Source organism: Rhineura floridana, chromosome 4 (genome assembly GCF_030035675.1).
Source record: "Rhineura floridana isolate rRhiFlo1 chromosome 4, rRhiFlo1.hap2, whole genome shotgun sequence".
Taxonomy (NCBI): domain Eukaryota; kingdom Metazoa; phylum Chordata; class Lepidosauria; order Squamata; family Rhineuridae; genus Rhineura; species Rhineura floridana.
Genome location: NC_084483.1, coordinates 185,545,447 through 185,564,578, shown reverse-complemented (window position 1 = coordinate 185,564,578; position 19,132 = coordinate 185,545,447). Strand labels below are relative to the sequence as shown.

At 42.1% G+C, this 19,132-nt stretch overlaps 1 protein-coding gene across 2 annotated transcripts in view; it reads left to right on the top strand.

Annotated features, from left to right (window-relative positions):
• LOC133383891 (cullin-9-like) overlaps positions 1–19,132 on the top strand; it is a 77,995-nt gene that overhangs the window by 26,855 nt on the left and 32,008 nt on the right. For both annotated transcript variants that reach the window (XM_061625459.1, XM_061625460.1), the window contains exons 5-13: positions 7,927–8,065; positions 9,461–9,651; positions 9,940–10,312; positions 10,529–10,721; positions 11,542–11,749; positions 12,579–12,772; positions 13,377–13,585; positions 16,710–16,947; positions 17,751–17,856. In XM_061625459.1, coding sequence (XP_061481443.1) covers positions 7,927–8,065; positions 9,461–9,651; positions 9,940–10,312; positions 10,529–10,721; positions 11,542–11,749; positions 12,579–12,772; positions 13,377–13,585; positions 16,710–16,947; positions 17,751–17,856 — 1,851 coding nt within the window. The remainder of the gene's footprint in view (positions 1–7,926; positions 8,066–9,460; positions 9,652–9,939; positions 10,313–10,528; positions 10,722–11,541; positions 11,750–12,578; positions 12,773–13,376; positions 13,586–16,709; positions 16,948–17,750; positions 17,857–19,132) is intronic.

Below are 19,132 nucleotides of genomic sequence, written 5' to 3'. Positions count from 1 at the left end.
TATTTATTTATTAAATTTATTTCCTCTTCATAGCAGACCAGAAAGGTGGTTCCTATCCTATGACACCCCCACCCACCCCAGATTCACCCTTTGTACATGTCCAAATATAATCAGCAAAACTGTAGGGTTGGAAACAAATCTCAGCAGTGATATGATTAAAGACAAGACTGCCCTAAATGAAGTGCTATCTTAAACACTTCCAGTCATGACCCCACACTCAATTAATTAACAGCATTCTTATACCACCCAGTAATGGTTTTTCTCTGGGTGGTTCACAAACAACAAAACATTAAAATGCAATAATTATCACAGAACAATAACAATAATAAACATTCTAGAATAGTTCCTAGGCCACTTTGTTTCTGTGCCCATCTCTCATTTTCATCCCTTGGCACCCTTATCTCTGCTGTTCCTCCTTTCTCCCTGTTGACATTTAGATTGGAAGCTCTTGTGGGGCTGGGACCTTTTCCTTTTTGCTTATGGTTTGGGAAAGGCTCTTCACGAAGGTGCCCTTTCTTTTGTCGGTTATTGTTTTTCCCATTGCTCATCTGCCCACTTTTCCTTCTTACCGCACAGTGAAAACAAACCTACTTCTAATGCGCAGTCTGGTTTATAGTCTTCCAGCAAGCCCGCTGCTTTGGTCTAGCATCTCAGCAGCTGGGTTCTAGTTCTTTGTCAAAACTCTTCTCATGTTGGTAAACAGTGAGTTGCTGGCTTGTCTTGGTTACAAGGCAAAGGGAAATGCAAACTTTTAGTCGAGTTCGGAGCTACTTTTAAGGGATTCAGACATTTAAAAGGGTAGCAAGTTGAAATCTCAACTGGAATATGCATGTAATTATGGAAACAACATTTTTAAATATGTAACAAGAAACACTCAGAGGAAGACAATGGTAAACCACCTCTGAATACCATTTACCATGAAAACCCTATTCATAGGGTTGCCATAAGTTGGGATCGACTTGAAGGCAGTCCATTTTTCCAACAAGGAACAAGTGAAGCTGGCAAGAGGTTCCTTACTGAAGTGAATGCGACTTGTGCTGATAGAGCGTTTTAAGGACTGCAGTCTTATAGTCCAATTCTGTGCTCCGCTTCACTGAGGCAATGGAGAGATGGCCTGGCGCTTATGAGTCTTGATCCAGAAGTGGAATATTACAGGTTCTAATCTTGTTCTTTGCCTGTTTGTGGGGAAAAATGCGGAAGGCTGTACACTTCCAGAAGTATCTTGCTAGCACTTTGCTTGACACCATGCTGGTCTAGACCAGTCTTGTTATAATTGCTAGTCAGATTTTTTTTAAAAAAGAAAAGCTCATGGGAAAGGCCATGGCTTCTGTATTGACCCCAAGTCTTCTGAACTGGCCATAAAAGAAGTGAAGCCATTTCCAATTGAGCTGGTGAAGCAGAGTGTTGTTGTGTTCTTGCTTTGCCAGCCCGGTCACTTGCCTGGAGGGAATTCCAGGCGCTTGCTTGAACCGGATTCCTTGGTCAGCAGCCGTGCTGCTGACCAAACACCAGACTGGTCTAGAAGGACCTTGGTCTAATCCAGCAAGACAAATTCTTATATTCTGTATGGCCTAGACTTGTTTTTAATGTTTGTATGCTTTTAACCTTTTTTTAAAGTTGTTTTGAAAGCTTTAAAAAAATGTTTTTAAAGATGTTTTGTTTTAATGTATTTTCAAGTCTGTCTTTATGATGTTTTAAAGTGTTTTTAGTGTTTTTGTTTGCCACCCTGGGCTCCTGCTGGGAGGAAGGGCGGGATATAGATCAAATAAGAAATAAATAAATAAAATAGACTCGATGCACTACAGTTGTGCCCTGTACTGCACAAATGTGGAAAGTAAGGCGGGCCAGAGCCTTGCTGGATTTCAGGGGTCAGCAGGGCAGTCCTGACTCTTCCGCTGGCACAGGTTATGCTGGCAAATTCCTTGTGGTGAAGGGGAGTGCAGAGAGTGCTGGTCTTGAAGAGGAGTATGAGCTAACAAGGCAGTGTGGTGAATCGGTATTGTAAGCAGCCAGATTGGAGTAAGGGCATTGCTTCCTGCGCTGACTCCGAATGGGCAAATGTTTTTACAGTCCCCTACTGAACAACAGCTTTAACTTCTTGTGGGTGAAGCAACCTCTTTTAGCTCAGCTCAAGCCGTCATTGGTTTTTCTTTCAGATACATTTGACCCCAAATGAACTATCCCTTCTAGGACCGGAGTTATAGTGATGATTCATGGGGTTTATTGCTCTGCTTGGCATCTGGTATTTGTCTGGATGTTTGTCCTATAGTACATTTTTACCAGTTTGTACAGGTTACATTATATTTTATTGTTTGTGTGTATGGCTGAATTACTTTTACTTGTGCCTGGCTTTTTATCCATCTGTGAAGTTTTAGTTAAATGATGTTCATTTTTTTCCTCATTTCAACTGTACAGCTTCTATTCGTTCAGGTTAGCCTGTCCTCAGATGGCCTTTAGGAATGATTTCCTCTGTCTGGTTAATGTAATTCTGGTTTACAGAATAATGTAAGTTTCTTCTTATAGCTGAAAGACATTTTTTAAGTGTAGTGTGGGGTTGAAGGCTCTTTCCATCCAGGCCATGCAAGACTAAAATACTAAATAAACCATATTCTTGAAGCCATCCTCACTATGCTTGCGCCTATCAGATTTGGCCATCTGGGCTGCAGAGGGCTGTATCAACAAAAATCTAGCACTGGGGGTTTTTCAATCCTGAGACCATTTAAAAAGAAAAAGAGGGGAAAGCACAGACTAGCTAAATAGTTATGTATTACATGCTTCTGAGCCTTAGTAACCATTAAATTGTCTGATGAAGAGATCTGAATATCATATACTTTAAGCCTAACTAGTGAGGTTGCATGAAATTCCTATAGTTTAAACTGCAGGAAAAACAACAGTAAATCTTCCAAAAGCTGGTACAAAAGACAGCAAAGGGAACAGTATGAAAAACTGTTGGTCAGACCGACAGCCAGTGAATTAAATGTACCTGCCAGCTGCTTAACCGTTCTTAAGTTTTATAATTAAAGGAACTGGAAAAGGGTCATGGAATAGCTGTTTCACACACAGCACAATATAGGAGAAATGTGATGGTTCTTATTTTAAATTGTAGCAAGTGAATGAATATATATAGAGAGAGAGAATCATTCTGAAACTACCTTCTAAAAAGTTGAAATGTGTTTATGTTCTAGAGATATGTTGGAGGTGAGCTGGAGCAAGGACTTAAGAAAATTATTTTTTCTGTAGCACTTTGTGTAGAAATATAAGCTTTGTTAAGGCCAGAAAATATAATGTTGCGATTATCTTGGACAGCTTGAACAAGCATTTACTAAAGATTTTATACACACACCCCTATACAATTTTAGACACATCCTGAATATTGAGGATCCAGAGGGAGGATCAGAGTGGTAATTACTGTCCGCACTCTTAATTTAAGATAGTCTTAAGGTACCAGTGATGATCAAGAGTAGCAGGGAAGATTTAGAGTTGAGTTTTGCTCATATTGAAGAAATTCCCTCCATAACACAGCTTTTCTTAGCCTGGTGGCTTCCAGCTGTTTTGCACTACAGCCAGAGGGCATAAAGTTGGGGAAGGTTGTCATAAGGAATGTCAGAGATTCTTCAGAGACCCAGTGAGGTACAGTAGATAGAACTTCAGATGAACGTTCAGTACAGTTCTGTAATGTCCTGAAAAATCCTATATTTGCCCCAATCTGCTATATTTAAAATTGGAACAATGCTGATAATGTCTTGCACAGTTGCTTTGAAGGTGACTAAGGATTATAAGGCTGTTTGCCTGTAAAATAGGTCTGCATTTAAGTATAACTGTAAATACTCTCCCTTTCACCCAAATACTTAAGTTGCTGAATAACGCTGAATTCTTCATAATGCTGCTTTCCGATTTTGAAGTTTAATATTATTTTATTAGATAAAAAGGACCTACTACACCCTGACTAATGCCAAATACTTCTGGATGCATAATAGAAAAAACATGTGTAGCTTTAAGTGTATAACAGGAGGCTGACAGTGGAAGGGGTGCTGACCAGGGAATTCCATGTGCAGAGTGTACAGTATGTGGGAGGCGAGGATGTAGCAGAGGTCGGAATTGTTTACATAATGTTCCTTAAATTATATTGTTTATTGTCATTTTGCGACAGAAACAAGATGATACATATGGTCTTAAATCAGTAAGTCTGATTAGGATAGGTTTGCCAGATGATATGCAAAGTAAGTCGCTACTTTAAGCAGAAAATCATGGGCTGAGCATCTATGCAATTTAGGCCATGGCAGCCAAGATGGCTGGTGGTTGCAAGATGCTAAGGTCGCAGTTGGAATAAAAAAGGAGCTGACTGTCATTAGCAGTTGCCCAAGACTTTTTTTTAAAAGACTGCTGTGGTTGGATCTGAGGCAAGCTTGTTGACCTGTGGTCTTCAGCTTATCCATCTCTCCTATTGATCTTAATTGTAATTCCCTACATGGCACTGCTGGCAAGTTATTTCTTCATTATCTGTGTGCATTTGATCCAGCTCTAACAGCTGTCTTTTCTCCTCCCCAAAATATTAATACAGTGCATTGCTAATAATTATTCAGGCAGTCATTGCCATCTTCATGCTCTAGTCACATCTTCTTTCTCTTCCTCCTTTTCCTGAACTTAAAGTACCAGGAGGATGTTGGGAGGGGCACTTGCTATTAATTATGCGCCGCTATCTAAAACACAGGGGTAAGGCCATTGCTCTTGTGTCCTGCCCAAGCCCATTGAAGTTAGATGCAGATGCGAAGGGGTGCTTTTCTTTAATAGGTTTAATGGAAAATTTCAGTTCAGACCCCTTCATGAATCAGCTTACAGATCACACAGGTCTCTACACAGCAAAACTAGACACAACTACACAGAGCTAAGATGATGTCGCAGCAGTTTGGCACGCCCCCTTACATCCCTTAAGTAAGCGTGGGGAGGGTGCGTGCTACATGTGTGAGGAAGGTGTTACGGAATGGGAACACGCACACGCATGGGAACACTCCTCCTTAGGGAAACAGTGGGAACCCTTTGAGCCTGCCAGCTCAGTTGCTTACACGCCTGCAGTGAGGGCAACAGAGACACTTCTGCAAGGTCCTCCTCCTCGGAACGAGGGGTGCATGGCAGCGGAGTGAGTGAAGAAGGGGGTGAAGGGAAGGTGAGAGGGCAGCTTCTTGATCGGGCAGGTCTCATCAGTTGTAACTGGAACTAAAGTGGCAGAGCTGTCACTGTCAATGGCACTGAAGCCTTCGGCCTCAACATCCTCTGACTGCAAGTCACTAGGGCCTCCCCTAAGTCCCACTCCATCCCCTCCTCTTTGTCCTAATCGCTGCAAGGGCATCCAATGGGACTTACATCATCTTGTGTCTCCCTTTCAGCCTCCATATCCTCCATGTCCTCTTCCTGGATGCCACTGTGGGAAGCACCTAGGCTTCAAGGAACACTTGACTGTAGAAAACTGTCTGGTCAGTTGATGATGTTTGACCAGTCAGGTGATTGGCATACCAACTCTAGAGTGGATTTACGTTAATTCTGCCAAATGAAATTATTGTTGTTGTTATGTGCCTTCAAGTCGATTACGGCTTATGGCGACCCTATCAATCTGCAACCTCCAATAGCATCTGTCATGAACCACGATGTTCAGATGTTGTAAGTTCAGGTCTGTGGCTTCTTTTATGGAATCTATCCATCTCTTGTTTGGCCTTCCTCTTTTTCTACTCCCTTCTGTTTTTCCCAACATTATTGTCTTTTCTCGTGAATCATGTCTTCTCTTTATATGTCCAAAGTATGATAACCTCTGTTTCATCATTTTAGCTTCTACTGATAGTTCTGGTTTAATTTGTTCTAATTCCCAATTATTTGTCTTTTTCGCAGTCCATGGTATGTGCAACATTCTCCTCCAACACCACATTTCAAATGTTGATTTTTCTCTTACCTGCTTTTGTCCAACTTTCACATCCATTCATAGAGATCGGGAATACCATGGTGTGAATGATCCTGACTTTAGCATTCAGTGATACATCTTTGTATTTGAGGAAGTATCTAGCTGCCCTCCCCAGTCCTAGCCTTCTTCTGATTTCTTGACTATTGTCTCCATTTTGGTTAATGACTGTGCAAGGTATTGATAATCCTTGACAAGTTCAGTGTCCTTGTTGTCAGCTTTAATGTTACATAAATCTCCTGTTGTCATTCCTTTACTCTTTTTGATGTTCAGCTGCAGTCCTGCTTTTGTGCTTTCTTCTTTAATTTTCATCAGCATTCGTTTCAAATCATTTCTGGTTTCTGCTAGTAGTATGGTATTGCCTGCATATCTTAAATTACTGATATTTCTCCCTCCAATTTTCACACCTTCATCTTGGTCCAATCCCACTTTCCGTATGATATGTTCTGTATAGATTAAACAAATAGGGTGATAAAATACACCCCTGTCTCACACACTTTCTGATGGGGAACCAATCGGTTTCTCCATATTCTGTCCGCACAGTAGCCTCGTATCCAGAGTATAGGTTGTGCATCAGGACAATCAGATGCTGTGGCACCCCCATTTCTTTTAAGGCATTCCATGTTTTTTCATGATCTACACAATCAAAGGCGTTGCTGTAATCTCTAAAGCACAGGGTGATTTCCTTCTGAAATTCCTTGGTCCGTTCCATTATCCAACGTATGTTTGTGATATCATATCTCTGGTGCCTCTTCCCTTTCTAAATTCAGCTTAGACATCTGGCATTTCTCATTCCATATATGGTAAGAGCCTTTGTTATAGAAACTTGGACATTACTTTACTTGCATGGGATATTAAGGCAATAGTTCAATAATTACTACATTCCCTGGGATCCCTTTTCTTTGGAATTGGGATGTATATGGAACACTTCCAGTCTGTGGGCCATTGCTTAGTTTTAAATATTTGTTGACAGGTTTTTGTCAAAATTTGGACAGATTCAGTCTCAGTAGCTTGTAGCAACTCTATTGGTATGCCATCTGTTCCTGGTGATTTGTTTCTTCCAAGTATTTTAAGAGCCGCTTTCACCTCACATTCTAAAATGTCTGGTTCTTCATCATACAGTTCGTCCATGAATAAATCTGTCATCCTGTTCTTCAGTGTATTGCTTCTATCTTCCTTTTATTTCATCTCGGTCAGTCAGTGTGCTCCCCTATTGATTATTCAACATCCCTACTCTTGGTTTAAATTTCCCTTTCATTTCTCTAATCTTTTGGAATAGGGCTCTTGCTCTTCCCATTTTGTTGTCCTTTTCTATTTCTATACAATAACTATTGTAATAGTTCTCTTTGTCCCTACATACTAGTTGCTGTACAGTTACATTTAGGGTTCGAACCGTGTTTCTATCTCCTTTTGCTTTTACTTTTCTCTCTTTAACCATTTCTTCAGTCATCCGTTGAGGTCTTTTCTCTCTTTTCAATTAGAGGTACTGGCTTTTTGCATTCTTCCCTGGTAATGTCTCTGACTTCACTCCATAGTTCTTCTGGCTCTTTGCCAATTAAGTTTAAAGCCTCAAATCTGTTCCTTATTTGATCTTTATATTCTTCTGGGATGTTATTTACATTGTATTTTGGCATTATGATTGCTTTGTTCTTCTTTAGCTTTACTCTGATTTTCGAAATGACTGGTTCATGATCTGTACCGCAATCTGCCCCTGGTCTTGTTTTCGGAGAAAGTATGGAAATTATGCAGGATTCAAAGAGGCTCATAACTTGATGATTCCTGTAACATTCTCCAGGATTGGTCATTGGTCATTGACTGTGAAATAATAACTATTCTCCATTCCCTAAATCTTTAAACTTGCTGCAGAGAATATGTACCTCTGCCAGGTTTCTTGTTCTGCATTTCAGAACTCCCATTATGCAGTGAAGAAGATTTGGGCCAGCAGTTGATTCCAACCTTGAAATTCTGTTCATTTTTAGGTTTTGTGGCAGTCTACAGGCCGCACCTACTGGGTGCACTGGCACATGATAGAGATTACTGGCTCTGGGGAGCAGCCTGAAGAGGAGGCTGCCCAAGAAAAGGTCTCCAGTCTAACAGAGAACCTGAAATTACCCACAGGTGAGGTTAGAGGCTCTGTGTGCATTTGTAAACACACATGTATTATTGCATGTTTGTGGGTGTCACCTTTGGTGCTTGTTTTGATTTCATTCTGTCCTTTTGCAATTGTTACTTTTTAGATATATTCCTAGAGAGAAGGAATTGTGCTTGATTAATATTAGGTAAAATATTTTTTCTGGGCTACATTACAATCTGACTGTTAGGATTAAGACAAATGAGATGGAGGAAGTTATTGTCATGCCTGCCTTCTGCAACATTTCCTGTGTTCACCTGAATCAGTGTGGTGCATATAATTGCTGAAGGTGGAAAATGAAGGCTTTTTGTGTTATTTTTTCTTTTGTCTTTCTTCCCGTGGTGGATTAATGGATGCAGAAAAGTGAGAGGAAAGTGTGAAATAGCCATTGCAACCTTCACACTCTCTGTGTGTATTTGTGTGTGATATTCTCCACGCAGCTGCACACACACACACACACACACACTTGTCAAAATGTCCATGGGTGCAGGCATTTCTTGGGGATTTTTTCTATCCTCCCAATGTTGCAGATTTTTGTCTTCTGTTTTCTTTGCTCTGGCCATAAGCATGATTTTTCATGGGATAATTCAGAACATTCCCCTGTCGCAAGTTGTATTGGTGATATTAGCAGGGGCAATCTCAAAGCCAAGTTTCCTTAGCTGTGCCAGAAATATCTGTCCAACATTAGCCATGAGGTGAGAATGGTTGGGTAGAACTCTAACATGTAACCGAGCTCAGCATCTGTGAACTCTGTGACAAATTCTGCTTGTGTAACTTAATAAAACTAAACAGTGATCCTGGTTGCTGTATTTGAGATATGGTAAAAAGCTCCAGTCTGTTAGCATCCAACTTTCTTTGTCATATTGTGGCCTGGTCAATGAAAACAGCAAATCACTCCATAAGGCTCTTCCTCCAGTGTATAATTAACACTGCAGATAGGGAAACTGTATGCCTGAAAGCACCTTCAGATAAAGACCTTGCATATTTGGTTCTAGGCTACCTTTTTTCTGACATGCTTTTTTATGCCTGTGGGTTGTTTTCCATGAGAAAGAAGCATTCATACGTGTGACCCCTCTTGTGTGCACTGCAGTGAGAAACAGTTTTATTGTGAGATGTGTGTTGTATGTAAACTCACCATATCCTTATGTCTGCCTTTCCTCCCCCTTCTTCGCTTCACATAGTTACATCTGCTGTTGCCCTTTTTGTCATCTGCTTCCTTACTCCATTGCAGTATCTTATGCCCTGCTTCTGGAGCAATGTTGGGTGACAGCATGGGCCGGTGGCCGACGGGCCACTTGTTTAACTTACAAACTGGCCCTGAGTTGTACTGTACATCAGAAGGGACTAGAAGAGTTTACTTTGCTCCCTTTTCCTGCATGCAGTTACTCAGACCTTCTACTGCAAACCCCTTGGGGGACTGTACTCCCTGCCCTACCTGACGGATCGGATGAATGAGCACTCTGGGACCCTGAGCCGGGCTGAATGGTGGGAGCTTCTCTTCTTCATTAAGAAGCTGGAACAGCATGAACAGCAGGAGGTTGTTCAGTTCATCCAGCAAAATCATGAAGAGGTGGTAAGTGGAATGAGTCTGGCATGAGTAGAAAGAGGAGAAACATGTGACTCTGCTGGAAGGAGGAGACTAAGTGGCCCCCGCACCATTTCCTACCTGCCAGATCATTGTATGCAACTGTGGTCTGCCAGCCAGAAATGACATTCCCCCATCTCCCTTTCCGTGGTATATGACTGGGTCTCTTGAAAGGGTAGGCTCCGGAGATTCTCCCTCTAATGGCTGTGTCTGGACTTGAGAAGTACAATGTTTATATGGGAGTCTGTATACTTTAACTGCTTTTTCTGTTTCAAGGGCTCAGAGCTAGACGAAGAGGGCCTGATCCAGCTGTCAATGTCAGTAGAGTTGGCTCAGAAAGTGCTGCAGCTCCTGAGCAAGCGCTGCCAGGGCTCCACCTGTAGCGACCTGCAAAGTTCTCATATATATCTCAAGTATTCATTCAGCAAAGGAGGGACAGAGCACAATGGCCAAAATGTGGGCGTAATGCCTGTAGATTGTGTTGGCCTTTCAGAAGCCAGCGCATCCAAAAAGCCAAAGGAGTTGCTTTCTGCCGAAGTGTCTTCTCCAGCTCCATCCACTGCAGAGAAAACAGACACACAGCTGATTAATGAGCTCCTCAAAGTGGAAGGCCTTTCCTTTCCAGACACACTGGATGACAAAGCCAAAGGTAAGTGTGTGCCTGACAGTATCCTCACCTGAGGTCATTTTAGGTGAAGTAATTGATGGAAGGTTTTATTTTTTATTCGAGAGCGACAGGTTGGAGGTAGGAGAAGCTATAATAGAAAAAAAAGGGTGTTATGGTGTTGCTAGACAGAGAGTGTTTGAAAGGTGTGTGTGTGTGGCTAAGAGACTTATACTGATCTGTCTTTTGATTCTGGGTCAGCTTTCTGCAGTGTGAAGGTGACAGGGAAGAGGAGCTCTTTGGAGAAGCTGGCAGATGTTGTAGACATAATCCAGAAATCTAGCTCTGAAGTTGCACTGCAGATGGCTGGACTCAGATTCATCACCAAGATCTTGGAGGATGAACCTGGTCAAGAGAGAGAAATCATCAAAGTAGAAGGTGGACCTTCAATCAGGTCAGTTTTTTTCCTGCCCTGGGCAATACCTGCAGGAGGGTAACTTTCTGTTCCATTGCTGTGCAGGATTACAGGAACAGGTGCCTGTGGGGGAAAATATTAGCAGAATGTTAGCTGGTTGATCTCTGGTAAAGTTAGTTTTTAAAAGTAAGGAGATTATTGGTTGTGGCTCCAAGGGGCTGATTCACATGTTAAATGAATGAGCTTTTGGCTCACACAATCTCCATCCCCTCCCTTCATGTATGCTAATTCTCTTTCTGACTTCATGGTTTGCAGCAAGCCATTGTGCTGTTACATCCAAGCTGGGCAAATTATAATTTACTCAAACTGCAGTTTGCTCAGGCATAACAGTAAACTATGGCTTGCTGCATACCATGAAATCAAGAAGGCAATCAGTGTGTATGTGTGAAAGAAGGTATGGGTGCATGCATGCTGACACTCACTCATGTAACACTAGACCATGGTTTGGCATTATATGTGCACTGACGTTTTGTGTGAACTGTGTTTTTAACACACATGCAGAAATGTATGCTTTTTAAAGAAAAATAATGTGCTTTAGTTATCCTGTGCCGTACAGATAATATGGGTTATAAATCTAAACAACCAAAGTGCACAATTAATTGGTGTCCTGTTCCAAAACAAATTTGATTTTATATGTGCATTCTTCTGAATTTGGAGTGACTCTTTTTCTGCCATCTATTGAGCTAGATTTCAGCTCTGCCTCAGGAGAAACCATGTAGGAGCATAGGCTGGGGCTTCCTCTGTCCAGCTGCAAGTGACCAGACACCTGTAGGATAATGGGGCCCTTTGCTGTCCTCAGAGAGAAAATGGTGAAGATGCTGGTGGAGTTGCTGAGCAACCAAGTGAAGGAGAAGCTGCTGGTGGTGATGGCGTTGCGCCTGCTTTACGTAGTCATGGCAAAATACGATTGGCGAGTTCTCTTTGCCACAGAAGGTGGGGTGCGTGCCGTTTTGGGCTGTATGCAGGAGTATCCCACATCAGCATTGGTCCAGCAGGCTGGCTTAGCAGTAAGTGGGATGTATCTTTGGGCAAGATCTAGGATTCAGGGGATGGGTACCTTATGCTACAAAGAAATGGAATGAGGAATGGGGGGAGGTTGTTTGGGGGGGGTTAATTTCCAGATGGGCAGCAGTGCTAGTCTATTGCAGAAAAAACAGCTGATAGTCTTAAAAGTTTAACAAATGTATTATGGCATAAGCTTCTGTGCATCAAGTGGACTCTGATCCATGAAAGCTTATGCCATAATAAATGTTTTAGTCTTTTTAAGGCACCTCGGGATTTTGTTGTTGTTTTAAAACAAGGCATTAGCCACTTCCATAGGCTCAGAGTGGTGGACCCTGAACCGTAGATAGCTGGTAACCATTAAAAGTAAAATAGCTAACAGAAGTGCTTTGGCAAATTAGTGCTACATGAGAATGGAGTGGATAACACAGCTGCTCTAGAAAAGGTGAATGTTTGCACACACGTTACTCGTACCTAGATTACTTACACTCCATCAGATCTGGTGCCTGTACGTGTCCATTTCATCTATTTTTGTTGGGAATGTGTAGCAAACTTGTGTCAATTGACTCTCAGTCACAGGAAGGTCAGGGAGAATCAAAACTATAGCCACCAGTATATGGTCAGCTGGTCAGCTGTATCAGTCAGTGACAAGAGAATTGGAAGCAAGATTTGCTAGAATTGTTGAAGAGGAGTTGCTCTTGCGAGGACGGGCCGCAGATCAAAGCACTGGACTATGATGGAAAGGGTGGTTGTGGTGAGACCATTGTTGGGGAGTTGGGGCACGGTTTGTTTATGCTTGTGATCTTGATTCATTTCCCGCTTTTGCCTTTCTAGGCCCTGAAAGTACTGGTGGGTGCTGGGAATTGTGAGCTGCTGGGCACCAGTGGGAAGTCATACCCTCTGAACCACTCAAATGCCCAGTTGATGCGGGAAATCTTTGCCAGCATTGGTTCTGCTTCCGGCAAGGATTCGGATAACTTGCTCTGTGTCATCCGCACTGCTATTGAGAAGATGTTGGGCACAACTGGGTAAGGTGAAAAGAGAACCTTGTTGCGATAGAGGAATATTAATAGATTAATAGTTTAAAATTAATTGAGGCGAAGGAGAGCACAGTCTATGGAGGGAATATTCAGACTCCCCTTGTTTCTACAGCGCAGTGGTTCTCAAACTTTTTTGGTTTGTGGCACACTGTAAAACAAAAAAAATTTCTGGCACACTTCGTGTACAAAATTAAAAATATGTTAATATATTTTAAACTATGAATAAAAATAACTTAATAATAATATACTTTCATAATATTCGCGGCACCCCTAGCCACCTCTTGCGGCGCACCAGTGTGCCCCGGCACACCGTTTGAAAATCACTGCTGTAGCGATTATACAGTGAGGATTTTTTTGTGGGGGGATTGGATTGGATTGCCATCTTCTCACTTCTCTTTCCTCCACCTTGCATTCAGCATGTCTGGCAGACTCCTTATTTGCTGCTGCTTTAATTACTAATGTCTCTGAGCTGGAAAATGCTGCACTTGTATAGTCCTGTTCCTTCTTCCTCCCCCACTCATCTCCCCGCATAGCCTCATAAGGTAATGGCAGTAGGGGCCAGGCAGTCACCCTTTCTTCCTCCTTTTCTCAGGGCTTCATCAGCAGTGCAAAATGGGCTGTTGGTGTTGAAAATGCTGGTCAACAATCACAAAGGTCTGGCAGAGCAGCTGGGAAGCTGTGACCTCCACTCAGTCCTGCAGAGCTGCTGCCAAGCCGGCCAGAGCTCCAACGAGATGCTGGCTCGGATAGTGCTCAACCATCTGGCTGAACACAAGTTGCCAGGGAGCCAGGAGAATGCAGGTATGGGTTGCTCCAGAGCCACAGCTCTTGATCCTTAGTCCATTTCTGCATTAAAATATGAAAGTGTGCAAGTGCAGAAAGATTGGTTTCATTGAGTGATGCGAGGCCAAAAGTTTTCCAGTGCTTCAGAAAAACTATTTCTAAAAATACATTGTTTCATAAAATTTGTTACTAACAGTGAGTGAATGCTGATACAATATTAAGCCAACTGGTTCAAAGTTGTATTTAATATTTTTTCAGGTTATCATCACTATGAAGTGTATGAGGTAGTACATAATGTTTTACTGGTTTGTAAATAGGGTAAACTACACATAGGATGATATCTGACAGCCATACTCAGAATAGAACCATTGAAATCAGTGGACTCTAGTTATTTATTCAAGTTAATGATTTCAATGTGCCTTCTTTGTGTATGACTAATGTTGAATATCATTCAGTAATCCAAACCAAAAACCAAGTGATGAATTCGCTTGTATGGCTGTGCAGGTCAAATAAAAACCAAAGCTAAAATTCTTACTTCATCTCAGGCTGCAACTGAAAGCAAGATTAAAAATGTGTTTCATTTTTGTTTGACTTTCAGCACACGTGTACTGAGCAGTGCCTCTAGTCCTTTTCTTGAGTTGGGGCAGTTAAAAGTGTTTACCCATCGACACATTGGCAAAATATGCCTTAGTGAAAGAAAAGTGGTCCAAGTAGTTCTGAATAAGCTATGCCTCAGTCTAAAATGGAACTAATGTAATGCAAGTGGTTCTACAGGGACACTGAAACTGGAGGTGCCCAAAGACCTCAGTGAAAGAGGGTTAAACACTGGTGAAGTAAATGAGTGGACAAGGATGGCAGATCATTCATGACCTTTCAGGGGTTGGGTGTGTTTGTGTGTAAATTAGCTTCTTTGTTCCCGTTGTTTTTTGCCCCATGAACTTTTTGAAAAGGGAAGTGCATGCTGTTGTTTTTATATTTTGCAAGTATGTCAATAAAAATAATTTCCACATAAAGCTTTGAATGTAATCAACATTAATACCATGTTAATTATGTGTTAGGTAATTGTCTCCTAACCATATACTCCATTCAAGTACTTAATGGCTTGTGGAGAATCCCTCCACTACTCCTTTCTTTAGGACTATGGAGGGGTGTCTCAGATTTTTTTTCCTTAGCTGTGACCTATTACTTATTTTTCTTATCTCTGTTACTGCTGCCACCATGTATCTCAACAGCATTTATTTCCTTCCTCAATTTACCCAGCCAGTAGGTGCCGTTAAGCAAAGGACAAAACAGCAGCAAGATCCAAATATAAAGTGGAAACAAAGGGGTGTATCCAATGTAAGTTCTACTCAGAGTAGACCCATTGGAATTAATGGGCATGTATAATTTATGCCCATTAATTTAAGATTGTCTACTCTGAGTGAACGTAGTTGGATGCAACCCAAAGTAGATTATATTTTATTTAATATATGAATGAATGAATGAAATTTATTTCAGTCACAGACCAGCCAGTTTATTTAATATAAACAGATGGTGATGTTTGTATGTATGGTTATTTAATAAACTATGCGATTAACTTAGCTTCTCTTTGTTACAGATACTCTAAAATAAGAATGTTTCTGCTATATGGTTACTGTTACTTTAAATTAAATACAGGGTTCCTGTCACTTTACGAGGATAGTTATGTGAGCAAGATTCTCCTCTTATTCAGATCTAAAGCCAGTTTCCTTATACTGCTCCTCTCCAGTTAACACTTGTCAACTCAGCACCGAGGACTACATTTGCAGTCTTCAGTCAGCTCCACAACCTCTTTTCTCTGGAATCTCTGGAGCTTCTCTCAGGATTTCTGCTGCCATCTTCCCCCTCAACTTCTCAGCTGTCATGGGGACTTGCCGGAAGGTTGCCTCGAGTCAGAAACTCTTCCTCACACACCTTTTTTTGTCTTAGCTCTAGCCAAAGATTTCGGCTCTTGAGTCCTCTTAGGCTTTCCAAGCCTCTCTGGGTCACTTCTTAAGTTCCTCAGTGTCCACTGCCTGACTCCAACTTCTTGCTTTTCCTTCAGTTGACCAACAGCCCCGCTGTCTCTCCCCTTCTCCTTTTATTCTCTCCCAAAAGGGTTCCCCATGCCAATCATTTCAAATTGGGTGGAATTCTGCTCGCCTCTTATTGGCCTAAGATCCATTAGGATGAAGCAGGATGCCCCCAAACATGTGACCAGTTAGCATTTATCAGCTTCTATCACTCACAAAGCTATCCCCAGTTTGACACATCATCCAGTGAAGACATTGCATTCATGGAACAACTTCTGCTTGTACAATGGAACTTCTCCTCCCTCTCCTTTCCTTCCTCATGCCTCCCACCTAAATCTGCTCTGGGGGGTTCCTCCCAACCCTCCAGAGCAGATCTGGGGGTGGAAGTAGGGGAAGAGAGGGAGGGAAAGTTCCATAGCATGAGTGGAAGTCATTGCACAAGTGCAAAGATTTCATTGGATACAATCCATTGCAAATAATGACAGTTTTAACTGTCATGCTGGCTCCCTTCTGTGATGCACTTTCCCCTCCACAGTTCCCAGCAGAAACACACAAGTTTGCAGAGAGTTATTTTACTGAATCCCTTTCAATCCCTTCATACGTTTTTAAAATAAAAAATTACCTCAAAAACAAGATGATTTCTCCACAAGGCCTTTAGGACATATATGAACTTGGGGTGCCACTTAGTTTTGTTTGATAAATATACATTTTCCTGAAAACCCACCTCACTTACTTCGTTTCTGTGAAACTGCCTCATGATACTGGAAAGTGCATGCATGGAATGCCCAGCCTCCTTGGCCTGCAAATGCAGCAAGGCCTACTATGTGATTGGTCAAGTGTGCTTTGTTCACTTATCCTTAGAGCATTGTGCACTTGTGTCTTTCATCCCTAACCTTCCTTCACAGTGAACTGGTGTTGTGTCTCCTTTTTCTCTTTAAGAGCTTGAAGATGAGAGGTTTAAAACCAACTTGCCCCTGTGATTCTTCCTGGGACTTCTTATCTTGTTCAATGAGGCATGATCACCAACAAAGATTTCCCCGTGGCTCATTTAAGAGAGTGCTATTTTGACTCAGGGGGATCTTATCTCTTCCCTTCCTTTTTTCCATCCCTAGAGTCTGAGACCTCCTTTGAGCTCAAGGATATGGACGTACCGACCCTGCTGAAAAACCTCCAGGAGACCAACTTCTCAAAGGAGGTGGTGCTAGCACTGGAGCGCTGCCTTTGTGATGAGGGTGTCTGCCCTGAGGGAAATGGCACTGAGCTTTTGCCAGACCGTGAGCACTTCTTACTGTTGATGAAAACCTTAGAACAGCTGGGAGCTGAGAAGTGTGTGCAGATGGGCATGCTGAGGTGAGGTGAAAAAGGCAGAAGCATGGCTGTGCCTGGGTGGGAGGCTGTAAAAATGATGGGGGACTCATGCATTTCACTGTGATGGGGTGGGAAGGGGTGGCTAGAAGAGTGTTGAGACATATTGGATATAGGGAAAGGAATGTGCCTTGAGTCATGGTCTCTTACGTTGGGGTATCTGGCATTGGGAGCTTAAGGAGTGCGGAATTGGTTAGCAAATAATGCAATTGTCTGGCCTGGCTTGCAGCACGACAAGCTTGGCTTAGGCCATGGAAATGGGATGCTCTACAACTTGGTTAGGTCTTGGCTAGGCAGGCATAGTGTACTGCAGGGCCTGTGGTTGTAAATTTTCATCCCCTGGTGGAAATGAAGACCAGTGGAAATTCTTGAGGCTTTGAATAGGGGAATCTAGGATCCTATAGTGGGATGTTCTCCAGCAGAAATGGTGTAGGGAAGCTCTGCTTGCAGTCATTCATCCTTTATGTGGAGGAACTGAAGCGAGACACAGATATTGAGAGGCAGCTTGTGTGATCAGATTCATGAAAGAGAAAGCTTGGTGGGTTGTTGTGGCTGTCAATACAACTCCTTGTTTGAGGAGTTGGATCTGTATTGAACATGACTTGTGGAGGAGTTATCAATTCCAAAAGGTTCCTGAACTTCTTAAAAAGGTGGTGGGGGAAAGAAGTCTCCTATTTTGGAAAGAGGGACATGATTAGAAATAGACTGGACTGTTGAGCTGTGGGAGTGGTCCTGTTGCACTTGGATTCAAGTCCAGGCAGAACTGCACTTTTTTCTCTTTGTTGCAGGATTTTGAATAAGTTTTTGGACAGTTCCCAAGAGGATGCATTACCTTGGCATGAGTGTATTGAACCCTGTCTGTCGTCTATGAGCGCCAACAGCAATGAGCGGGAGGTGAGGGACTTAACTGCTATATGGCTTGAAAGACTGAAAGGAAGAGGGGCTGGTGAAAGTCGTTTGGAGATGAAAAATAATAGTGAGCACATATGTTGTCTGCCATTTTGCAAATTCCTTACCAAACGTAGTTGGTGAACAGCATTTTTTTGGCCCAGCCAGAGCCTCAAATTCTAAACATAGAAATGTGTTGGGGAAGCCCACAGTTTCAATTCTGAAGCCGGGGAAGCTGAGTCATCAGTGATGGGTATCCTTGGACTGGCAAATGTGCATATGAAGAAATAACCCAATCCAGTAGCACAAGACTAGTCAGTAATCATTACTTTAGCCCATCCTTTTAAATAGTCTCTCCCGATCACTTTATGGGGGAAAGAGATCACATATAAGGGAACTTCACAAAAACTGGGCTTTCTTTGTTTGCCTTTAGATATCAAATCACTAAGCTAGGCATGTGTGTCAGAGTGACCTTTATGTTTTTACTTTTATTTTTTACTTTTATATTTTTTAAATCTATTTTGTGGCTTACAGCATTTGTGGGATTGTGTGTAAGACTTTAGACTTGCATCTTTCAACTTGTCCTATGAGATTCATAGAATATAAAAGCTTAGTTGGATGAAAGCGGGTAGCAGGTTGAATGGCACATTGAGTGTCTTTTAATATGCAAATTGCATCTTCCTTTCAAATAGCATGCTAACTCAAATGACCTTATATAACTGTTGAACAAAAATACAAGGCAACCCCCACAGGGGAGGTTCTAGGGCAGGAATGAGGAACTTGTGGCCTCCAGATCTTGTTGGACTACAGCTCTGAGCTGGCTTGGGGCTGATGGGAGTCCAGAATATTTGAAGGACACAGGTTCCTCATCCATTATAATCAATTCTTGTCATTGCCTTATCATACCTTCCTTTCAGAATTAAGTACTAATGCTTCTGATGAGTCTTAGCCTATTTCTGTGTGGTCTTCTTGTTGTGCAGCTAGCACATTGGGCTTTAACAGGATCGAAGTATGCCCATAGACTGAATAGGACTAACTGTGATGCAATCTTCCTTGCTTAAACTCAAAGCATTGTTCATCAGCCAAAGCCTACAGTATTGGAGCTATACCAGGCTAGAGTGGGGCCAGGAAATCAAAAGGATGTAGATGCTTTGAAGGTGTAGATTGCCTTCTGGTTCAATGGCATTTCCCAATTGGGGAAATTTGGAGATGAAGCAATAAGTAGCCAGGAAATATATCAAAATAAAGAAGATTTAAAAAGGGCAAAGGAGGGTTGTGGGTT